We start from the raw sequence: 25,433 nt of genomic DNA, 5'->3' as shown, positions 1-25,433 counted from the left end.
TGCGAACGGCAGTATTATTAACATACCTGTCCTTTTAGTGGTGAGTATTGCTTGACCATTTCTCTGCTTTGAAGAGCTCACAAGCAAAGCTCAGTCCTGCAAACCCTGGCTCCCTGGCACAGCAAACAGTCCAGGACAGGGCAAGGCAGGACTAGCCACACAAGGACCACATGTAAATGACGACTCCTGAAGTAGATGCTGGCCATCTGAATCAAACCCCAAGGATTTATTTTCATAATGAGGCCTGGTTATAGTACTTTGAGGGTTACTGTTAGAATCCTGTCCCTCATCTCAGGCCAAAACCCCAAATATGGCTCAAAACCTGCAGGAGGAATTAATAAAGGGAAAATTGTATCATCCCAACACTTTGAAATGTTTGGGTGCGTATGTCTCGTTTTATGTACTACCTCCTAATAATTTCAGGGGGATTTAGATCTCTTAGATCTGGGAATTAATCCTTAACATAGTTAAAAAACATATTTCTTTTAGTAATAGTAATGAGAATAAGAAAGGTTTCAGAAATAAACTGACTCCTGGAGTCCCTGAGAAAGCAGGATACATCATTAAGCAGTGATAAGCTCAACACACACTTCTACCTACCCAGGCAATAAGGCTTCTCTCTGTTCCTGTGCCTCTCCCGGTCATAGCGGTACCCAGGATAGCAAGTGCATAGGACTCGCCCAAAGTTATCTGTGCACTGCTGTTCACAGGGAGCTTCAGCGCAGACATCATAGTCTAGATAGGGAAAAACGGGGTTAGGAAAAATACCAGTGGCAGTAGCTGGATGAAACTTTGACAGCAAATATTTCACATCTCTGCTATTAGTAGAGTTGAGTTACATTGTTTTTAAGGGTGGAAGGAACATAGGAATAAAACATGCATGAGATGTAAGTAAAATTGTAATTGCTAATCACAGCTTTACAGTAGTTAGACTATTTCTTAAACCTGGATTTTGAGTAAGGGTCACTTTCCCAGTTTGCAGAATTTAAGAATTCTTTTCAAAGAGATATTAAATTGCTGTTTCCTTCACAAATTTTTTATGTGCTGATAGCAACATTACTTCTGCAGACTATCATGGAACAGGCTATCTGCCAAATCCAGGCAGAAGGCATATTACAAGGAAAAGTTAATTAAAATCACACAGTAATTGTTCACAGCCAGATATACCCTTCTAGGAAAGAACACATTGTTACAAAACCATCATCACTTTTAATGATAGCAATGTGCAGATTAGGGTATGGGAAGTCACTAGCCGAGCTTGTCAGTGAAGTCCCAAAAGACTGAAGTCACTGAAACCTGAGGGAGGGTAAATCTGTTCCTGATTTCACTGCTATGTGGCAGCAAAACCGAAGGCCAGGGAATGGACACCAGACCAAAACAGGGTCTGACCTGCACCCCTGCCCTGCCATGGGCTGGATTTGGCCCCTGGTGTCAGGCTGGTGGCAGTGATTTGGGGGAGATGGGCAGCCCCTGGCTGTGGATACAAGGGCTTTGCAGTGCCACAGGGAACATTCGCCAGGGGAAGACAGGAGCTGAAGCAGCACCTAGTCTCAAAACCAGCTTAGGCAAACCCTCCTGAAGGTTGGGTTGTATGCCAAGCAAGTGGCAGTTTCTGTGATCGTTTCAGTGGAACATCATCCTGCACACAGCTGGTGTATTAGGTACTGGAGGGGGCCACAACAGAAATATCCCGTCCATGCTACGGACCAAACACATCTAAACCAAACCTAAATGTTTCAACTGAATTCCCAGCAATGCACAGTGTTTCCATATACACACAATAAAGTAATTAAACGCCAAAATCATTACTGACTCATACTAATAACTAGCAGACATCTCTAGGTATGAAGGTTTTTTCAAATAATTAAAAAGAACTAATAGATGGTAAAGCAAGTGAAGCCACATTGGCTGTTCAAAGTATATAAAGCACGTGTGTAGCACTGGGGGTGAAAGTGACAGTGTGCAAAGGTACAGAAAAGCACCAAACGAGACTTAAGAAGTTGCTATATGTCACACCAGAGCCGCTTAGACCAAAAAATACTATTGTAATGGTGCCAAGCATTTCCTCCCTTGTGCTTGTCACCTTTTGAATGGCAGACATCCTTTCTTTCCTTCTTACTTCACAACTGTGTTGACTTTCAGCCTTGAAGTCTGCTCACAGTGCTGTGGTGGTGAGCAGCAGTGCCAGGACTCCCAGCAGTAACCAGGGTCAAACAGTACAGAGCCTTCTTGCACAAGCGTGGAACTAAAACCTGGCCCTTGCCTTCGAACATAGACAGCCTGGGGGCTAGTTCAGGCTTTTTAGGTGATGCTGGGACTGTAAACTCCTGTTACATTTGGCCCTACTAAATAGTCCCAGATATAAAGCATTAGTGGTGTTTTTCCTGGGCACAGTTGCAATTTTCATTTTCCACTGAAATAAAATCAGATGGAGAACAGGCCAGTATGCACAGCACTGATGTGACCATGCCTATTCCTTAGCCAGTGTGCCCACACAGATGCTGGATTTGGCCTGTGCCACGTCTAGACTATTCAGAGTGGAGGAAAAACAAGCTCTGTCCTCCCTGTGCCTCCATGAATAGATGTGCCCTAATAAAATCATAAAAAAACATCTCTTACTACAAGCAGGATTAGCTCTGCATAAACCTTTCCTAATAGACATTAATCTAACCCGCACCTAGAAATCCGTCAGGGATGAAAATTCCCCACCATGCAGTCTATTCCCAAGACTAAATATCCTTGCAGACAGAAAGCTTTTTACACATATCTAATCCAAACTCCCCTTAGAGCCATTTAAGCCCATTATTTTTATCCTCTTCTTCTTGGTCATGAGGAACGCTTCACTATCCCCCTTGCAGCAAGTTTTCACATACCTAAAAACTATTATCACAACTCCCCTCAACCTCCTTTTCCCTAGACTAAACAACACCAGTTCCTTTTAATTGTCTCTGTTTTGCCATATTTCATGTAGCTAGTCTCTAAACATGGTTTTCACATCCACCTTAGCAGAACTCCATCAAGACTATTGCTTCATTTGCTTTCATACAAAGCAAGGGAAGGCTCCAGCAGGTGGAAATCTCCCTGCTAGTGGTTCCCACACAGTCATCTCAAATCACACAACAGTTGTGGGCAGGTCCCATGTCACAGAGCTGCGCATCCCCAGGGCTTTGGTCACCAGTAGCATGAGTCCCTCAGGAACAGTCCTCACAACTGGGATGAGACTGGGCAAAAGCTGCTGCACCGCCTCCGTGTGCTCTGCAGAACCAGGGATGCACATGCCCTCCCACGTTCAAGCCCCTTGTCCACCAGCCCAGCCTAAGAAATGTGGTTTGATGATGAATCAAAGCCACACAGCGAGGAGCAGGCTGTTCCAGACTTTAGGAAAATACAAAAAGCCGAAGCAGAATAACAAATGTCTCTATGTATATTTCAGTGAACTCAGGAATGACAACGCAGCATGGAAAGTTGTATGTACTAAGGAAATTTCTGAAACAGCCTTAGTGAGGAAACAGCAGATCTTATTAGTGTTTGCCTGGCACAGAGTGTTTTGCTCTGGATTAATGCACAGCCAAGAAACTCAAGTAACAAACCAGCGATAGGGAGAGTGCTCTCCAAAAGAAGCTGTTTCAGACTACATCTGTCCCTGCTTTACTCTCGGTGACACCACGAGACAGGACCTAGTTGTAGCTGAGTCTCCAAAGCAAAGAAGGAGGAGATCATTCAGGAGAACCTGCTTCACTGCTCAGGTGGAGTAGAAAGATGTTATGGGGGGAATCAGGCACAAAAAGCAAACTCCCCTCAATGTTTCCTGAGGATCTTTGCTCCCAGCTCCTTGCAGCCAAAACCCAGAGCAAGAATGTGAGTCCAAAGCAAATGAAATGCAGAAGCTGGGGACATGGACTCATACTGGACTGCACTGATTTCTGTTGCTTTTCAAGGGCAGATGAGAAATAACAGGACAGAAACCAAAGATGGATGTGGACAAAGACACAAAGCCTTGGGGAAAGAATCTTTTTAAGTAACAGCTGCCCAAGAAGGACATTGGTGTCCTCCTGAGGGTGGACAAGGGACGCTCTGTCCCTCTCCCAACCCTGCTCCCTGCTGCCATTGCTAAATCACAGAGAAGACAGGGCTGGAACTACTTCTCATGGCTTTGACTTGCCAGTACGGGATTAAAAGGTGCAGATGTGCTGTAATGAACTCACATCTGTATTGCATTTGTGTGCCTGTGTCAAGATATGCATTTCATACAGCTACTCTGTCAAGATTATGCCAAAACAATGTGTGAAGAGCCAAGTGATGTCTTGTAACAAAGTGAAATGAGTGCTTCTCTGAGTCATATTTTTTGTCCCCATACCAGTGGCCAGATTGTCTCAGATGTTACAGCAATTGCTGTGGTCTCTGAAGTTCAAGGCAAAATATAGATTGAGCTGAAAAAGGGGGAATGGAGATACAAAGGGAGAGAAGCCACAGTCAGCAGAGAAATTCAATTAGTGGCGGAAACTCTCAGGTTACTGAGATGCAGTTAATAGACAGGGTTAAGCGAAGCAAAGTCAGTGGGTACATAATAAAAGCTGCTTTCATAATCACCTAAAACCTCAGGAGATGAAAATTAGAAGCCTAAAATAATATATTGCCATGGTTATAATTTTACTTTTGCTCCTATTACTTCTGTTGCTGTATCCATCACATTTAGCAAATAGCATATAAAATTGTTACAATCCATAGTAAAGCTGGAGGCCAGACTGTAGAGTCCTGGCTTCTTTCCACCCCAAAAGGATTCAGGGCTTCTGCCCCCTGTGCACACAACCACCTTGTACAACACAGCACATCTGCCTCCTCCAAGTGTCTGTCTCATACTGGAGCTGTCATCTCATGCCATAGACACAAAGACAAAACTCACTGCAAAACCATGGGATGAGGAACTCCTTGTGAGCATCAATTTCACTCAAACCCTACCCAGCTCCCCGAGGCTCGGGCTGGCACCGTGGGCTGTTTCTTCACAAAGAAGTAGCAAATGCACAATTTATCTCTCAGGAAGATGTAGGTTATTTTTTTTTCTTTTTCTTCTTTTTCTTTTGCAACCAGTGTTCTACTGTTTCTAGCCAGCAGCAAAGAAAATGCACATTTTTTAAAAAGCAGCAGGAGCAGAGTTTGGGTTATAATCCCTGTCGGCTGGAGGCTGTAATTCAAAAATCAGCTGACTCCCTCCAGTATGTTAATTTGCCACTTTTCTTTTCAAAACATCACCAGCCCAAACGGGACACTCTCAGGTCAACTGAAGGCTTTCCATATGTCATCAAATAGAAGGATGTCACCATAAACCAACTTTTTAACCTGCTTTTTGGAGTAAACAAGGTTTTTTGGCTTGCTGTCTCTGACCATTTGCTTCTGCTAGGGAGTTCCTCTGCTCCTGTAACTTCAGAGCCAGTTTCATCCAAATTGGAAAAAGCGATGGGAGCGACTGAAGAACTCACATTGCTACTGCTGATGTGAAGCCATCGTCTGGGTAGACCCAACAGAGGCCTCCCACAAAATTAAGGCAGGCAGAGCTCAGCCTTTTCCTAAATGAGATCTCATTGCAGCAGCCTCTGAGCATTTAGACCCCATTACGGCTTTTGCAAAGCGTAGAGGCAGCTCCCCTCTGCCAAGAGGATTATTCCCTTTTCACTACTGCATGAACTATCCTCAGTAAATTCTCTGTGTCCTTCTGCCCCTGGTGACAATGAAGCCATACCCAGGACCAGCAGAGCGGGTGGAAGAGACACACTGTTTGATGACACTTTCCCCTCACTGATGTCTTTGTGAAATACGTAACCAAAGGCAGGACTAATTCACATAGTCACCCACCCTCTGTGCACTTACAAGCCAAACTGACTGTGCCACACCCAAGGGGTACATGGGGAAAACCATCAGCCAGGAAGGGTGTGCTCCTGGGTGCACAGAGTGCTCCTATGTATGTAGCTGAGAGCAGAATGTGTCCCTTTGCAGCAGGTCATGGTGCAAGATCTGTGCAGTCATGTGTACTTAGGGAAGGATCAAGGCTTGGCATGCTAAGTGAAACTTTTGGAAGATGCTGATCTTTTTATTTTCCCAACAAGTTCCACTGACACATGAGATACGGATGAGCCTGTGATTATATCAGCATGCTCTTCCAAACTGGCAGTGTGGAGAACAGGGTAAATGGGGAAAGACAAATGCGTGGGGAAAGAGGGGGTAACAACAGTGAAATCACATACCTTCAGGGATGCACTGTCCGAGAACAAACTTATAACCCTTACAGCATTTTTTCCTGAAAAACAATAAAATAAATAAATGAATAAATAAATATATATGCTAAAGGTTGGTGCTGCCTTTAAAAAGAATCATGGGTAGATCATGGGTGTGATGAACCAAAAAGGATGAGGATCCTGAGCTTTGCAGTTGGAGGTATCTCAGCATTAAGGAATGCAACATGGAAACCCACCACTCAGTCCATGAGGCGTTTTAGAGTTTTAGATGACAGCATGGCCAGCTGCCTCAGGAGCCTGAGGCTGGGCACCCCAGTGCTGACCCACTCAACATCCCAACAAGATTTCTGAAAACCCTACTCCCTTGAGTTGAAAGGATGCAGCACACCCCAGTGCTGTCCATACATACAACTTAGGTCACACTTTTCATGATAGGGTGAAGGGTGTTCTCAAACACCCGTCATTACTATGTAAACTTGCAGAAAAGGATAAGCCTCAGCAAGGAGTACACACAAGATAAATGTTACCAGTCATTTCTCATCTTTTAATAAACCTGGAAGGTGGTAAGTGAAATATATTGCAGCAATGGAGTGTATCTTACACACAGGCAGGGAGGCAAAACTGCAGCGAAGATTCAACAAGATCAGATACTTTTTCTGTGCCTATGATATGAACAAAATCTGAGTGCTGAGAAATTAATATGCCTTACACACTGGCCTGTAATGGCATTTAGGCATTCAGCTATACCTGTTTGCTTTCTAGGCAGCAAATCACTTCACGTCACCAGGACTCCCAGCAGTGTTGAGGAACCTTTACAAATGGCTGGTTCTCTTATCACCCTGAAAGCTACTCACGGCAGGGACCTAGTGACCTTCAAAAGGGTCCCGTGTTGGTGGACTGGTGCAGGAGAAGCAAACTGCTGTTCACTGCACTATTTTATCAAGCCTACATGAGTCTGAGGGAAAAAAACAAACCCTTTATTTTACAAATTCACAGTTTTTCTTTCCTTGTGGATGTGCTGAAATATCTGCAGAACTGGGAAACCGTCCATTTGGTGTTATCCTTTAATTCAATAACTGACGCAGTAGAGTGCTAAAGCCATGGCAGTCAATGACACAACACTCCCCTAGACAACACGCAGCCATCACAAATCATCATTATGTCGAATTTAAATCAACTATCAATTGCAACTGACCACTTAAAACAAACAATGCATTACTCCAAACTATGTAAAAACAAACTTTGGCTCCATATTTTACCCTCTTCCAAAGATTAGCTGGAATATAAATTATGCTTAATGAAGGTTGAACATTTGAAGAGGAAGCCTTGCTTTGTTATGCAAACAGTGGTCCCTCATTAGACTTTTCTCCAAACACTGCTGTGAAGTTTTATCTGCAAGACAAACAAATGCAGGAGGAATGGGTTCAAAGTGCATCAGGGAGGCTGTTCATATGCTGCAAGCCATACTGATGGCTTTCCAAGTGCACATTCATCTCCTCCTGTCTGCAGAAGAAGGAAGGATGATAATGGCTTGCTTGTAGCTGCTCTTTGGGGGAAGATACAGCCTGGCTTGAGAGAGGGCTGGGAGGTGGGAGAGGAGAGGAGGGCATCCCTGCCATGAGGTGCTGACCTGTGGGGTTGTGCCAGCCAGAACGAACGAGAAACAGACAGCAGAAGCTTTCATAATTTCTACCCTTCTCCTTGGGACTTCCCACTTGATTTTCAGGCTTAGGACCCTTAGGACTCCCACCCTTAGAGTGGCTTATAGCAGCAGATGTAAACCTCAACTGGCACAGCCTGCTTCTAGGTAAGGGCTTGCTTGCTGGACTTGCAGGAGCTGCCTCTCTCCTCCCAACTTGGTTGGCAATGGCTCTTGACTGGACTTGTTGCCTTTCTTGTGGCTAAACTGTGGGTTTAGCTGCCTTCCTGGATTCTCCTGATAGCCAAACCACTTGCCCTGATCAAACCCCGCTCCCACAGCCACACACTGAGAACCCACCACACACTGTTACAGCCATTAAATACTGCCCTGGCACATACTGCCCTGGCACCCTGAAGCAAGCACAGCCTCGTGTAGCCTCGCCGGGGGTTGCTCCAGTTAAAGCAACTGGTGAATCACGCTGCCCTGGCAGGCATCCAAGCCCCTGCTGAAATCCATCTCTTCAACGGCTTCTTGCAGCAATGAGTTCCACAGGGGGGTGACACGTTTCTGAGAAGTCATTTCCTTGTTTTCAGTCTCCTTTCAATTTTTGGTGAATTTTTCTGGGGTTTACTGGTAAGGAGATCTGGAAGTATTTTCTCTAAATACCTGAAGATTTTTCCACAACATGAAAGCTTTAAATCACACAAGAAAATGGTTTGGAGGAGGGATGCCCTGCTTTCAGGATCACACTCCAGAAACCAGTTCCCCATGATATTTGGTTCCCAGTTCAAGATTACAGATCTCTGTTTAGCACAGCTTGTACTCAACAGCAAGCTTCAGCCATCAGCATGTTTCTGCCAAGGAAACTGCTACTTTAGGGTTAATGCACAGGAAATATAATATGACAATACCCTTTTCTCTGAACATTACATTGCAACCCTGGGATACCTGCATGCTTCAGCTTTTTACATTCTTAAAGAGAAATCTGTCAAAATGACGGACACATGAGTTGATCATTAGCAAAGGCATTTCAATAGCAATACTCATTTTCAGACATCCAGCTCCAGGCTGACGTGCCTAATCAACGCTGCACAGCAGCAATCTCATTATACATAATGAGAGGTAAGAGGGGGTCCCCACTGATAATTTTAGCTACTGAATAACTTTCAGCGAGGTGGTTGCTACACAGCTCTACATGCACCAAACGCTAACTAATACACGGATGTGTAAGGTGCTCAACTACTAAAATCCAGATCTACATGGAAATTAAATGATTTGTTAACTTTAAGTCTGGTTTCCAAAAGGAGAAACTGCTGGCAAACTTATCTGTTACATAGCTTTTAATGGGGTGCTTCAGGTATTAAAAATCTATCAACTTCTGATTCTCATGCAGTCTTCACTCAGGAACATGCACACACCCAGACTCATAAAGCATTTTGGGCACCATGACTTGGATCACTGCAGTGTCTAGCTTTTGTGTCACCTATAAGAAAAAACATAGCAATAGGGGCTCTCTCAAAGCAGTCACCCTTTTTTTTAGCTGCAGCAGAAGCAGGGAGATGTTGAGCTACTCCCATCTGCTCTGGAGGCTGAAGTGCTCCTGAATCACTGAATGTCAGAAGGTGGGATTTAAGGTCAAACCTTTTATACCAATAAACACACGTGTGACTAAGCAAGCAGAGGATCTGCCGCTTTTGCAGGCTTTTGAGGCCCATCACCTTGCAGACTGAGAGGGAAGCTGAGTTTTCCAGGAGCACCCCCATGCCACATCACCTGCAGGTGCCCCCCATGCCTGACACACAGCTCTGCGCCAGCACAGCACCCCCCGCCTCATCTTGCAAAGCAGTAGCTGCTTGATAGCATCGCCCCAGACATGCGGGAGGAAAGGCAAGATGCAAGGAATGTGGCTTAATTAAGCCACGGCTTTATTAAGTTAGCTTATCTGGCAGCTATCAGCAGTAAGTCATCCAGTGTGCACCACACTTTTTTTTCCCATAATTGTTTCCACCTGGAGGAGAGTTGCCATCACCCCCAGCCCACCTCCTGCTCTGCACTGGGACACAGCGGCCGGTGGCGGTGCCAGGGAGACTGGGGTATGCTGAACCTGGGAAATACTTCTGTGTGAGAGGGGAGAGAGTGATCCAGGGTCCTACAGCAGCTGAAATGCTTTGGAAAAGCAAATAATAACAGGATAAACACTTAAAGCGGTAATTAACCTGCATCTGTCTGCAGTACCACGGCAGCAACTTGTGTTGTGACAGCGGATGGTTTGGAGACGCTTAATGGAGATGCTGTTGAGGTTTTGGTTAACTTCAGCAAAGGGGCATAAAACTCTATCATGACAATTATGTTGAGAAAATACCTAATTGATACCTAATCACCATTTAGTGATTGAAAAAAAGGGAAGGCAAAGGGGAAATGCAAAGGGAAGGGAAAGAGAAAGGTTTTATACTGGTTTCAGACGAACACATTATGTTAAGGAAAGTCTTGCTAAAGTTGTCAAAAGTAGAAACAGAAGCATCTCCTCTGGGAAATATTTTCCTCCTAGGAGCAAAGCAGACACAGAAATCCCTACATTGAGTCAGAAAGTGAGTTCCTAGGGTAACATATTACACTTACTTTATCCCTACAATGCCGGAGTTCAGACAGTCAGCCTCCAGCATGGCTCCATCCAGGCAGAGGTAATTCAGGCACTTTATCTCCCATTTATTGGGACTAGGAGCACATGCACGGACAGTTTCTATAGCTCAGCTGGTGCCTGATGTCACTTCACTGGAAGACACAGCAACTCCATAGGTGGTCAGGAAGGTCACATCCCTCCTCTCCGACATGCTGCTTCTAACCCACGAATGTCAGAAGAGTCACAGTATAGGGGGCATAAGAGCTGCTTAACATTTTATGTAGGTTTAGATATGTCAACACTGTTCTCCCAGGTTGGTGCTGGTAGAAAGTAATGGTAACACAGATCAGCAAATGTATTTAATAAAAACCCCAATTTCCCATGGGGAAAAGATTTGAAAAAAATTTTAACCAGATTTCTTCAGACAATGTCATAACATGAACTCAGGAGAACTTGTATCACGTTTTGAACACCTGAGTCAGCAAAGGCCACGGCACGGCTGTGTTTAATTGCACAAAGGGGTCTCTGTTAGACTGGCTCCTTATTGTGCCTGTCCGGTGTTTCTTTTTGATCACCCTGACTTTGAGAAGCACACAGTGCAGCAAAAATGCAAATATAAAATACAGCAATTAACTTACAAAAAATAATTAGACAGCTATAAAAGCGAGCCAACAAGGTACCTTAAAAAACCCCTCAACCCTTGTTTTTCTCATATTCTGTATAAAATTCAAATGAGGGACAGGTCTGTCTGCCCAAGCATGCACGGACAAAGCTCATCTGCAGTGCAAAGTGTATTAAGGAAGCAGCTTGGTAGCTGTGCACATTTTCACTGTAATTCACATGGAGAGAAGATTTATGGCAACATGGTGAAAAACTGAAGCAATGCACTTTATTTTTGTTTGCCTTTCTGTGGGATACATACCGAAATCTTGAGTAAGAGAGGATGGCCTCCTTGCAGACACTTGCTCAGCATACACTTTGCCATGATTTTCAGACTTAGTCCTTTTTCACAGTTTTGTAAAGAGATAACTTATGTTCGCGTTGGGTGTAACTCAAGGTCCAAGGACATCTTGAGTCTTCCCATCACCGTCTCAGCTGGGAGTGAACAGCACAAGTATGGTGATGGCTTCCAATGCTGCAGAACCTATGGGTACTGTATGTGTGTGCTTCTTTATTTCTCTTAACTGACTGAATAAAGCAGGATTTGCCCAAACAACCACAGAGACCGCCCTTCACCAGCAAAGCTGGAACTCAGACCTCTGACAACTTCTGAAAGTCAGATTTTCAGTGATTAATGTGTTGCCTGAGGAGTCTAAGCCATATTTCTTGTCAGCTACTTAAGTCAAATAAATCTACCCACATATAACAGTTTTCTTTCTTTTAGGGAAAAAAAGCACTGCTATCTGCTCTTTTGCTCAGCACTAGCTATTAAGATAGATAGCAGAAATGAAATCCCATTCCAGCTATTGCTAATGGGAAGGTTTTGATAAGATTCACAGTTCCTGGGCTTTTCTTCCGTGAACACAAGTCAGGGACCAGATCCTCCCCTGGCAAAAGCCACATACCTCTGTTGACTCTGGGGAACCATGCCAGCGCCTACCCAGCGAGGCTCTGGCTGATGCTCTTGAAAGATCCCAGACTTGCTCTTTGGCTGCTCCTTACTGTAATGTATTGTTAACTGACTCTTCCTCTCCTACAAGTACTGTTTTGTGTCATCTTTTTACGGTCAAAGGGGATTCTATGGCACTGGAGTATGAACTGTTCCTTCTTCTCAGAAGAGACCTTCCAAACTGATACGATGGTTTGCAGCCCCTGCAGAGCGTGGCACTTGCGAATGTGTGAAGCTCATTCCTTTACAAAAGAGCAAGTAAAGACTTAAAGGGGTGTAAGAAACCCTCCATCTCACGTGGGTATTGGTGGGGCTTTGAGTTATGAAGCTGGAGAATGCACAAAAAGCGAAACTTCACAGGTCTGGGGAATTTAGCCACCAAAACTGTCTGCCTTTTTTGTAGCAGTCCTTGTGCCCCCATTCTCTACGGACGCAGCTCAGGACAAAGTCTCGCCATGATGAGGCTTGTGGTTTTGTTTAAGTAAATGAGATGTGATGAGGTGTTCAAACACAGCCTGGGCAGGCAGACCACTTCCCCAGCACCTTCCCTGTGTCAGCAGACCAGCGGTCCCAGCAGACCATCGCTTTTGGGCTGTTTTAGGACACTTGGGAGGCAGAGAAAGAGGTTGGTATGAAAACCCTGCAGGCAGGCCCATAAGGAAAAACGAGCTCATGAGCTTCTGCTCACCACAGGAAGAAGTGGCAACTAAAACTCAGCTTTTTGGGTCTCTTCTGGGCAGAATACAGACTTTTAGGAACGTTTCCTGTGATTCTTCTGATGTGTAATGAGAGGAAAAGGTCATATGGGGATTTCCACATGAACCATACAGACTAGGGCCGCACACTTTCAGGGAAGCTGTAACACTGTGCTACAGACCCAGAACTAACGCTGACCCTTGTTGGACCCCAGCCCAACAAGAGCCTTGGTGCTACAGGCACGTCGACTAACCATGGACTAACCAGCATCTTTTTCTGTAGCATGGACCAACTGGTGGCACTAGTAACCATCAGTGCTTGCATCTCACTTAGCATACTGATTCAAAAAATGTAAAAATCTGCCTGTGAATGTTCTCTAAGCAAAGAAGGAAACTCTCAGAAGGGAAATATTCCAAAACTTAAAAAAAAGCTAATTACCCTTGCTGCCACTGTAAACCCCATTTCTTGGGTATTTTACATGCATGCAAACATCATACTCAAAGTCACATATGTGATTCCTTCAGTACTGAGCTGTACTTTCTTTCCCCTTTTCTTGGGTTTTTATTCATCGGCTTTTTTTTTCTTTTTTTCTTTTTTGTTCTTAATGCAAGGGAATGCTCATGTGTTTTATCACTAGACAGCATGTCAAAAATAGCAGAATGATTAAATAAAATACTTTTGACTGTTCTCATCTGCTTAGACTCAGCTTTATGCACACGCTGTCAGCCTTGTCTTGCTCTCTTTTCATACAAATTTCTTTTATTTTCTGGCATTGTGCCAAGAAAATGATTTTATTTAGCTTTGCAGGTGAAGTTGGTATGAACTTTACAGAATCAAATTAATGTTTGACAGGTGTGAAATTTGAGGGGAAGAAAAAAAAAATTAATTTTATACAAAGATAGCACTGTTTGCATTTACTACATAGTCTAATGAATTGGCAAAGTATAAAGCGTCCTCATATTGTCATTTCTAAGAACAAATAGTCTCTAAATCTTAATTGAAATGATCCAACATTGAGCCCATGTTTTAAAGTCACTCACTGTTTCGAGATTTAAAGTACAAAAAGTGAGCAGAAGTCTTTTTTTCCACTACCTCTGACTTCCAATTAAAGGACTGCAAGCCAAATTTCCTTCCAAGTCCATAAATAGTATGTCTTGCTGATGGCACACATCCAATTATTTATCTAACCCAAGGTGAGCCAGAGTACAGGACTAATCACAGCACATCTGTCCTGTCTCTTGGATTTTTATAAACTTCCATGACTCTTCATTTTGTAGCTCCAATTTCCTACCAAATATCCATGTGAGATAGAGAGTAATAAATTCCATTTCAGTACGGCAGGCAGAGCCAGAGCAGCCTTGCAAGGAGCTGCACTCGCTCACTGGCTGCTGTGCTGGTGCTTGGTCGCTGGAGTCAAATAGCAATAAATTGCTGGCAAGCTCTTAAGACTTACTGAATCCAGTCCAATCCAGCCCTGTTTATATGGCATCTTTCATCAACACGATCACAAAAATGCTGCATAAGCAATGTCTAATAAACTCCTTTTGATAAACAATAAAAAGCGCCTTTTACACAAACATGCACACAAAAACACATCATAGGAACTATGCAAGGACGTCAGATTTCTAAAGCTAGTTCTCCAAACAGGGTATAAATCCTAATTAACCTTCAGAGACAAGCTAGTAGCTCAGTCGATGTTCCCTTAGGGGTGAGCTGCCACATAAGGGCCTGATCCTGATTCTGCAGAAATGCTTTGCCATGAACGTCAGGTTGGACCAAGACCCAGGATGACGGGTGAGCACGTGCTCAGCTCTGAGGATGTGCTACAACTGGACTTCTTGGAAGAACAGTTTCAGACGCTGTCTGGCAGTATAAACTTAATCAATCTGGCTGACATTTGTCATTTGGAACTGTTGCAAACCCCTTCCTGGTTTTGATGGATTTCGGATTTCACATGTACCCCTGCTCCTGTACACTCCCTATGGGCATGCCACCCAGCTATAGCCTGGACCATCCATCTACACCCTAGACACAGACATAGATATTTAATCCAGATATTCAACAGATATTTTGTGTTGGTTCTTGAAATTCAACTCTGGGAAGAAAACAAGCAAATAAGTCCAGCCAGGCTAACACTTCTGATTTAAATAGTCTAGAACTGGGAGAGCCAGACACAAAGACATCAGCATTTAGGAAAGTTAAATAACATGGAAAAATAATTTTAAAAAGAGGTAGTCCTGAGCACCTCGTTCTCTACGCTGGCTACCCACAACATCCAGGTGACACTCTGGTTTCCAGCACTGAGATGGAAACTAACAGACAGTGTGAGGAAGGTGTCAGCATTTGGAAACTCTGCCTTTCTGGTGTGGAAAACCCGTATTGAAAGGACAGGACACGACACAGTGTATGGATGTTTATGTGAATTGTCCCAGATGGATGGGAACCTGGGCACTCTTTATATACCATCTACAGACAAGGGGTATGAAATGGCTCCTATCTTCAGAGCACACACCTCATGAGAGTGCAAAAAGCATAGCAATCTCATTTTATATGTTATGAATCATGTAAGGGTGCTTAACAGCCACCTACGCCTAAGGATTTTTATCCTTTCAGTACTGGCTTACAGTCACCAGGGCATGACCCTGCTTCAATGTATCCAAGGGAATTTTTCAAGTCAAGGTTTCAGCCATCCTATAAGGAACAGAAATAAATCTTAGGAAAAAAAACCACCATAATTTTAGAAAAATAGATTCACGTCATAATTTTAGTTGCAAGGGACCTTTGGAAATCACCTGAACCAAGTGCACCTGACAGCAGAGTGTTCAGAGACTTGCCCAGCTGAGTTTTGAATTCATCACGGATGGAGATTGCCTCACTTCTCTGGGACCTTTCTCCAGTGCTTAACTGCTTCACTGTGCATTTCCCCCCTTTGTACCTACTTAAAATGCCCCTGCTACAACTTATGGCTCTTGTCTCATGTCCTTTTCCAGTGCATCGCTGATGAAGTTCTGGCTTTGTAACTCCTCATTAGGTAGTTGGAGACACCAGTTAAATTTGCCCCTTAGCTCCCTCTTCTTCAGACTGAGCAATCACAGCTCCCTTGGGCTCTTCTTGAATATGGTATGCTGCAGCCCCTGAGCATCTTAGCTCCAGTTTGTTGGTAAGTGTACAAAACTGTAAGTAACCTAATAAAAAATTATCACTAGCAGATATTCTTTAAAAATATTAAGGAAATGGGAAACAAACAAACAAACAAACAAACAAACAAACAAACAAAACCCGAACAACAACAACAAAAAAAGAAGGAAAAAATTTATTTGCTAAATTGCAATGGAGTTACAACTTTGGACCTCTCCCACTGCCTTCTTTACCTTCTCTCCATTTTCACTATAAAATTTTAAAAGGAGAAAAACTGAAAAAAAAGTAGTACATCTTGAATGAAACACAAACAACACTATTTGTCTTGACAGTATTTTCAAACAAAAGTTGGCTGGCTCTGATCACTATCTAAGCAACAAGACCAAGTTAAAATCGTGCTTCTATTTTCAACATCAATAGCAGCAATGGAATTAACTTCTTAATGTAAGCCCTTAGAAATCTCTATAAAGACACTAAAAAAGATATTATTTCAAAAGAGTTTCACTGATCCAGATGTTTCTCTCCTTTCTCCCTTGTTTTATTGATCCCAGAGAAGACCTTGTAAAAGCTGAAACTGCTTATTAAGTATACAGACTTAATGAATTGGACAAGGAAAGAAATAATTCTTAACATAACATATTCACAAGTCAGATCCATGTTTATTGTCCACAGAGATGACAGCAAAATACTCTCTATATACAGCATCTATCTCCATGAACTGTTTCCAGCGTGCAGAAAAGATTCATTTTTAAAACAACTCAGTCCAAAAGTTTGTTGAATTATGTAGTGAAGCTACACCATGGCCCCAATGCCAAGGATTATTTTTAGAGCCACACATCTGCAGGTTATTTGTTGCAGGGCAGTGTGGATGGAGTAAATCCTGAAACAATTCACTAATCAGACAAGCATTACTGGAACGAGCTGTTATTTATATGGTGTCACTAGAAGGCTTGGTATCTGGGATGCAGCAGCGGTATCTGCGCTGTCTGCGTAGCTGAGGCTGCTCCACTTAGACTGCAGTCAGCAGATGATGGAAAGTTCAAGAAGCAACTTTTTGATGTGGCAGTTAGCTCCTCTGTTAAAAATGGCAGGAGCAGGAATGCCATCCAGCCGACGAATGGGCTGTGGAGATTTTAGCATGAAGTGCACCACACCGGTGGTGCCTTCCCAAAGCCAGTGCATCCCACTCTTTAATTTGTGAGCAAATGGATGGCACAAGGCCAGTTATAAAAATAAGAAGCAAAGCTGTTTTCAGAAACTTCCTTCCATATCCCCACTGCACCATGTCCCACAGAGGGCTCAGCTTTGAAGCCAGACAGAGCTTGAACTTGGTGTCAGTCGCCCGTTAGCCATGTACTAATTGCAGGATTGACAGCTCCATGCCCTAACCAAGCAAACCGCAGCCCTAGCCCCACAGAGAGACCATTTCCTATTGCCTAATTTAATGGAGCTGGCACTGGCTGCTGCTCCTCTCTTCCCACCCTGCTGCTGGAAGATGGTTTTAGCTCTGAATAATCTACTGAGGTTGAACGCAAGACTTCTACAAAATGCTGAAATGCTATCAAGTCAGCTCACCTCCCATTTCACTGTATGCGATTGTCACTTGCAACCATGCTCCAGCTGAAAGAAAGGCTCTCCTCCACACCCATCCCCCCTCTAACCTGCTGCCCCAAAACTAGGGATGAGTCTCTGCTACCAGGCATGATGTCTGGACAGCTTGAGAGAGGACCTAGAGGCACTATGCTTTGGCCAGCTATGAAACACTGAGAGCGAAGGGGTGAAATGAGCCAAAGGAAGTGTGGACCCACTGCAGAGCAGCCCCTGCTGCTGGGATGGAGACCTGAAGGCAAAAACCTTTAGGATTTACCAGAGCTGAGGAAGAAGGTCACACAAACCTGGACCTTTTCATCCTCAGGTGGCTGGTGAAGAAGTGGTCCTGAGCTGCTGGGGATTACTTGTGATGAACGTATGGGGAGCCTCAAGTGTGATGAATTCTGGCAGGAAAGTTGCACAACTTGTCACACCGCTGCTTGACGCTGGAAAACAACCACCAACCACCCAGTCCTACCCATCTTCAGAAATATTAGATCATCTAAAACACATCTTCCTCAAGAAAGGAAAACTGCACTGTCAGCATCTGTGACCTTGCCAGGACTATGCTGCCTAAGGAAGAAAAAAACAGCTTTATCTGGTTTAGCCCCTTAATCAGAGAATCTAAGACATATGACTTTGGCCTGGAGCATATCTGGTCGGGAAGGTACGTGCTTCACCCCAAAAACTTACTTTTTATTGCTTGAAAAGCTTTATTCTCACTTTAGGTATCAAGAAATAATTATTTCCTTGTAAAGAAATGGACCATATTGATTTTAGGCTTTTGGCCCACTGTGTAATGTTATTTTACTTTTTTTTTTTTTTAATAGGAGGGAAATATTTACCATTGCAAAGAAATTATTCATGAAGACCCGGTATTCTTCTTGTGGTTTGAACTGTGGGGTATGTTGGGCCGTGCTCCCAACCTCCTACTGTGCTGTCTTTCAGAAGTGGGTACATGTCCTCAGTGAGCAAACACCTGAGAAAATACTCATTCTGTCCATTTGTAAAGCACTTTGGGATTAAGGTGTTTTACATCTAGAAGCTATTAGCAACATGTAACTGGTGGTTTTACAGACAGTCAGGTGGCCCATACAAAAGCACATTTAAACCTTTTGCATTATCATGTGATTTGTCTCAGCTCATTGCTTTGTTCTGGGCTACTTAATCTAAAAAGAAGTTCTGTTCCTCAGTGGTGCTTGTCTTTCTCCTACAGTTTGTCTAATTTTACTGTTCTATTAAGGCCTTTGCAATATAGCAAGTGAGGCTTCTAGCTGCTCTTTTGGTATTATTAGTGCAAAGCCAAAGATGTGATTTTTATTTTGTTTCTTCCCTGTTGGCTTGCAGGATTGTGCAATTACCCTTGTCTTAATCATGCATGGTGACTGAAACAGAGTTGTATTTTCAGACATTGAATTTATATTACTACACCCCTTCATAAAACCAATGCAAAGCAGGAATGACTTCACTGAGCTGGTGAAACAGTTCTAGTTACAGGTGGCAATTCAGAGCTGACACCACGGGAGCAACTCTGGCATTTGAAGCATCCAAATGGGCTCAAAGTTTGGGCTTAGAAGCAAAAAACCCAACAACATAACACCGGAGTGAGATTAGAATCAGTGTTACTGACCGATTTACCCAGAAGATGGTGTAGGATATATACGGATAGGGCTGTATACATATATGTAGGGCTAACATTACTCCTCAAAGGCGTACATAGAGTATTATTCACTTCAGACTTTTCCAGCCTGCCTTTGCAGGCACTCTGTAAGAGCTCATCTGTACAGGATCAAAGCTTTTCCTTGTGTCAGATGCTGGTTTTCTTTACGAACAACCCTCAGTTTGCCTCATTTCACCAGGTTTCCCCTCCCTGCAGATCATCCTGGACAACTGTCCTGTGCACCAGCCCAGTCACAGCATTCAGTGGTTTCATCTGCCACTGCAGGGTCTTTCCAACCCACTTGAAAATGTTTGTTTTCTTCTGGCAATCGGATTTTGCTTTGTCTGCCTTATTTCCGTGAGCTGCAATGAAGGCAAGCATCCTGCTGGGTGTCAGTTTTAAGATGCACTTTCTGCTGGCTGTGTGCTTGTTTGCTTGTGGGAACCCATCTCTCCCCATCACTCTGCCATGGGCTTTTGGCATTTCTCTCGCAATGTCACTTTTTTGTAGGCTAATTGTGGTGTGTCTGGGTAAAACCCCTTTCTGAACAGCTCAGGCTGTTCTTTCTTGGTAGTGCTCAGCACCATGTTTCTTGTTCTTCCTTTACCGTTAGCACATTTAAGGTATTACACTATAAATATCTCACTACTGTAGTGCCTGATGATACCTAGGAAATACAGGGAAGGCTGTGTCCTTATGGAAGGACCTCAACCTGCCTGCACAGCCCTCACTGGAACTGTACCATAAACCTGACAAACCTGGCGTTGTTAACATGAAGGTTAAATGACTGCTACAACATGCATGTTCACCTCTGCTAGTGTTTTATTCTCTATACAGCACCTAAATAGCATTTTCATGTCAGAGCACCCACGGCTGTGAGACAATTTTCTTCCAGGACATCCTCACAGGTACAAGGAGCATTTTCTTGTGCTGGGGGGAGCAGGCTAGATCATTTGAAAAGGAAAGACCTCTTTCCTTCAGTGCAAGGCAAAGAGAAGACAGGCTGATGCAGGTACAAAGGAGATGAACATTGAAGGTGCACTGCAAGGGGCTAACCAATGGTCTGATCTGCCTTGGCCACAGCAACTCCACCAGCAACATCCTCTGGTCACCTACTGTTTTAAAAACCTCTTCCTCTGAGATTAAATATGGAAGAAATGCCAACTAATGTGATGCGCCTTGGGCTCTTAAAATCTATTTTCCAAATAAAATGAGTGACAGCAGTAAGGGCTTTTTGCAGCAGCGAAGTTAAAGCTGTGGCCCTGGCCAGCAGCAGGGCAGGGCCCCATCACCTGCAGGAACTGCTGACAGGTGCCATTGCTGATCAAGTGCCCAGGACAAACCATGACTCTGGTCATAGGCAGGAGTCGACACCTTCATCTAAAGCAAAAAAATGGGGAAAGTTGGGTCATTTCTTCCTATTAACTTATGGTCCTCTAATATGTTTCATGCTATGATCAGTGTTGCTGAACTTACAGAAATTTGCAAGCTGATGTTGTATTTAAGTGAGTATAATATAGAGTGACTGCTAGGAAACTCTAGAAGATAAGGGAGTAGCATATTTTTTCTGACTGGCATGCCATGGCTGGTGTGGCTATGGGTGACAGTCATCTTGGCTCTCCTCAAATTAGTTTTAGGTCTCCCTGGGAAATGCCCTCCAAAAAACGTTGTATACCCAAGGCACCAGTCTGTGTTAACCTGTAGAGACAATGCTGAATTTAGATCTGAGGCTAAATCAGTATCAGCAAAGACAAGACTAGCAATGCAGGACTGATAACTCCTTCCCTCTCAGAAGATGCATTTTGCATCAATTTGACTGTTTCTACATTACCACCAACTTATCGACATGCCATACTTTTGTGTTGTCTTTGAACCCACAGCACAGTCCACACAAACTTTTGTGGAGGAAATATTTTATGCAGAATAAAGTAAAATAGTTGGTTTTCTTTCCTTCTCTGTTTACAAATTGGGTTTTATTTCCAAAACACTCCAAGGAAGAGAATGCAACATTTTTACAGCCTAAGAAATCAATCTGATTCTGCAAAGTTGTTTGAAAGTGCTATATTGTATCTGGCACACTCTAACATACTTGGAATAAAGGTTTGGCATGCAGCATAAAGCAGACTCCCCCAAACCCATTTGTGCAAGCTCCAAACTGAAATCAATGTCATGCGCATTCCTCGAGAAATTTCACCTCTTAGTCTGGATATTTTTTGCACCTTTTCTACCTAATGAAGTGCTTGTTCATCACTATTACAACCCGATGGGCACACTGCACATTATAAACTCACCATCTGCATCATTTACATTCCCAAATGTGGAAACACAGCCAGATGTCTGACATCTCCAAGGCACTGACTTCGGGCATATGGTTTTTATTTAAACAAATCACAATACCAACAAAATCCAGTACCTATTATCTACCACAACTGCAGAAAATCACTCAGAATAAATTTATCTTGGTCTTTTTATTGTTGCCCACACAGACATTTCTGTGGATGAATCTCCTAAAGTGCAAAAATAAAAACCAAATGAAAGGTAAGGTAAGGCAAGGCAGGATGTTAAGTACAGTACTTCATTGCAGATGAAATTTGCAGATTGCATTACAATCGGAAGAAAAATGTGCAGCTTTTAGTAACATGGAGATACTGAAGCTATCCGTGTTACAGTGACACAGAGAAACAATTCAGTGCCAGGGCAGTAGGTCACCCCAAGCCCATATTTCTGTTAATTTTTTGAAGGATCCAGCAAAATCCACAGCACCGGCACTCAGCAGTAATGAATGTCATCATGTGCAGGGCTGTCCATAACCTGAAAACACTACCAGGCTCTCCTGCTTGCATGTAGAGCTTGCAGCTTCTGCTAAGAACTCACATGGTATTTGCTAGCACAAACCCCCCTGCTTTTCCTTGAAATAAAAAGTATACCTTCATTTAGAAATGTGCTGTATCACATGTTTTCCTCTGACTTGGATTTCTGGACCTTTCCACACTCTTAATTAGTACTGGTAGTAGTAATAGTATGTTTTTACTTCCATGATGTTAACCACTAGAGTATGAGTGCTGCAAATAGAAACAAAGTTCAACATAAAGAGATCTTCCAGAAAACCGATAGTTCCTTACTTAGATTTCTTAGACTTCTCGGATAATTTCTTAGATTCACCACCAAATGAACACCACTCTTTAGCTTTCACAGAAGAAAAATATCAGTATTTATACTAGACTGACACCAAAGTGTCCCTGGCATGGACCAGAATCCCGAGTCCTTACACAAACCCCCCAGAATAATCCCTGACCCAATGTATTTTCAAGCCACAGCTACAGCAGGGTGCAGGAGGCAGAGACACACAAACCAGGACAGAGTTCCCCACATTAGTGCATTGTGAGTGGGGGATAATCAATGCCACCACATCCCTTTTTATAATTAAACATGATTTTTTGTGAAGTAGCTGATTTTAGTCTCAAATTGACCCCATCAGTGTGCACAGTGAAGAGCCTGGCTAAGCACAGGTCCCTCTGTATTCAACAGAGAGGGACAGACACCCCTGCAGAGCAGCTCAGCCTGCCAGTGGCGCGGCAGCTCCCAACTCTGGTGCTGTGGTTATGTGAGAAATACAAGTAGAAAAAAACTGGGCTTCAATGTCCCAATTTTCAGAAGGACTATTCAATTTTTTTTAAAGCTTTTTCAGAGCTTCACTGCTATGGGAGAAGGTCAAAGGACATGAAATGGGGAAATGTGCACCAAAACCCAGAGGAGGAGGTTGCCTCCTTGCCCGCTCTGGTGACGGTCTCCAGCCACAGCCTGCAGCCCTCCTCCTGCGACGGGGCATGGAGACCCTGCAGAGGTACCTCCTCGAAGGACACAACCCGTGCATCCCCCCCTCCTCGACAAATGCAGCTGCGTGGGAGGCTGGGCGTGCGCCTGTGGTTTGACAGCCAAGCATGGTGAACTGAGAGCTCCTAGGGAGGGGGGTCAGCCTCCAGGGAGCTCTTAGGGAAGCTCTGTTTGCAGAGCTGCAGACAAGGGCAGCCGCCCCCTCAGCTGTGTAGCTTTACTGACCTTCCCTGTGGATTAAGCTTGTTTTGTAAACCAGGGAGATTGCAATACTAAAAGTTCATTGCGTTTGGACCTCTCAGAAAACCCTTCCAGAAACGGAACTAGGAAAAAAACCAACAGACTATAATCATGTAATTAAATGCTGAATCATAACAGAGAACCACAGAAGTCCAGCGAAAATTATGCTGGCGTGTGGTTAACACTGGCTTTTCTTAATTTGTGAGCATGAAACCCTTTGCATGTTCACAAGGTCACTGTTGTGTGCAGTGGTGACTTTATTTAATCACTGTTTCCAACCCACCAAATTCCCTTTCAGCACTCCTTGAAGCCATCAGAGATGATGTTTGTCACCCTGTACTTTTCCATATAATGTCTGACTCCTACGTTATCTGCCAGAACCTTTTAATGATGTGGTCCTGCAGAAGATGCTGTCAGAGCATCATAGCACAGAACCGTGGGGTGCTGCAGCAGCTCAGTGCCATCCCAGGGACTGTGCACCATCCAGGAGCACTGATGGATGTCTAAGGTAGGACAACTACCTAAAACACAGGCTGGGGTGAAAAATCATGGGAATGGGCACTCCAGTCTCTAGGTCTGGATCCTTCCTAGCCCCATGTGCAGTTCACACACCTGTATCAGGGCCCATGACTTAACCTCCTTCAGGAATTATCTGAGGGTGCCCACCACTGAGCACAGACCCCAACTTGCCTGATGTATCTCCAACAGCCAGCAAGCTGCAAGCACTGGCCAGAGTCATTACCAGATGGCACAGGTACTGCCCTCGCTGGCACAGAACTCGAATCTCTGAATTTTAATTCAATTCACTGGTCACACGCAGTATCATGCAGTAGTGTTCAAAGATGTCCAATCCGGTCTTGAACGTGCTAGCGTGGGCCTGGCAGTGGGACAGCTGCCTGTATCCATCACTGCCCAGGCATTGCTCTGTGTTGATATATTCCCTTGTTCTATGGCTTTGGGGATAAAACAGGGACAACTGGACTTTTATTGCCCACTGGGATGTCACCAAAATTGCAGAAAAGTAACCACTGTGCTCAGTTCTTGTCAGGGGATGATCTTTGGAGTAAATGCTGCTGGGACTGATAAAATAACAGATGATTACGCTTGAGGGGCAAGCTCAGTGACTGTAGATCATCACCTTTTAACTCTGCAATGCAAAACTAGTAGGGAGTCCAACAGAAATCTCCTGACTTTGAACGCATCTCCACAGCTGTCTCAGTGCTACCTGATCCCACCACAATTGTCCTCTACAGAAGGATGAGCATGACTTGTGTGCCCCCCCATGAGCAATGAGGGATTTAAGAAAACATCTGAGATCTTACAAAAATGATTAATTCATTTTCCATCAATAAAGTCCAGTAAATTTTATGCTGCTACCTACAAAAATGTCAACTGCATGGTTTCTGACTGGGATTTAGCTGTTGCGTTTCAACGGCGATGGCAAAGAACAGCAAAATGGTCAAGACCGCTCTTGTTAGAGCCAGGCAGTAAATGACATGCTCTGCTCCATCCGCAAAGAAATGTTTATCATCTGTTGCCAAAACCCACAGCACACTGGTGTTTCCTCAGGCTTGCTTTCCATTTCTACAGCCACCGAGGAGGCTGTTACCCTTGGGAAGTCTCATTTAGAATAAACAGTTCTTTATGTTCATTATCATAATTCCCAGAGAAAGAGCTGGAGGTAGCTAATTAGCAATTAAGCATGACCGAACAGGCAGCCTGGAAGCGCCAGGCTGGACCCAGCCAATGTGCAAGTGCATCTTCCAGGCTGAAGAGCCACAGCAAACCTTGTGACTCTGCTTCTGGCCTCAAGGACACCCAGGCTTTGAGCTAGGGAATTTCTTCTTTTTTTTGGGTGACAAACAGTTCACTGGCGGCGGGGAGAAACCTAACAACAGCACTGTTTCAGGAAACAACTGATCTTAAGAAAAACATAAGAACCTGAAGGCCAAAGTGTTTCAACTGCTCACTGACAAGTGCTATATGCAGATCAGAAGCGACTGACTGCTTCTTGAAGGCAAAAAGGAGACTCCAAACCCCCAAATACAAGTGTTTTGGAGGAAGCCTAAATTGTATTGCTTGGTGTTTGTTTTTTTGTTTCTTCAGTTGAGCCTTTGAACCTCAGTTTGCCCCTGCTTCCATCTCACCCCCATGATGATGGCACAGCCAGCTGG

General features: G+C 43.9%; 1 protein-coding gene across 2 annotated transcripts in view; it reads right to left on the bottom strand.

Moving 5' to 3' along the window:
• CCBE1 (collagen and calcium binding EGF domains 1) overlaps nucleotides 1–25,433 on the bottom strand; it is a 101,930-nt gene that overhangs the window by 18,806 nt on the left and 57,691 nt on the right. For both annotated transcript variants that reach the window (XM_055790346.1, XM_055790345.1), the window contains exons 3-4: nucleotides 6,240–6,292; nucleotides 601–735 (exon numbers count right to left, since the gene is read on the bottom strand). In XM_055790346.1, coding sequence (XP_055646321.1) covers nucleotides 601–735; nucleotides 6,240–6,292 — 188 coding nt within the window. The remainder of the gene's footprint in view (nucleotides 1–600; nucleotides 736–6,239; nucleotides 6,293–25,433) is intronic.

The sequence above is a fragment of the Falco peregrinus genome, chromosome Z, assembly GCF_023634155.1.
Source record: "Falco peregrinus isolate bFalPer1 chromosome Z, bFalPer1.pri, whole genome shotgun sequence".
In the NCBI taxonomy this organism is placed as follows: Eukaryota; Metazoa; Chordata; class Aves; order Falconiformes; family Falconidae; genus Falco; species Falco peregrinus.
The sequence above is the reverse complement of the archived record's forward strand: the minus strand, read 5'-3'. Positions and strand labels throughout refer to the sequence as shown.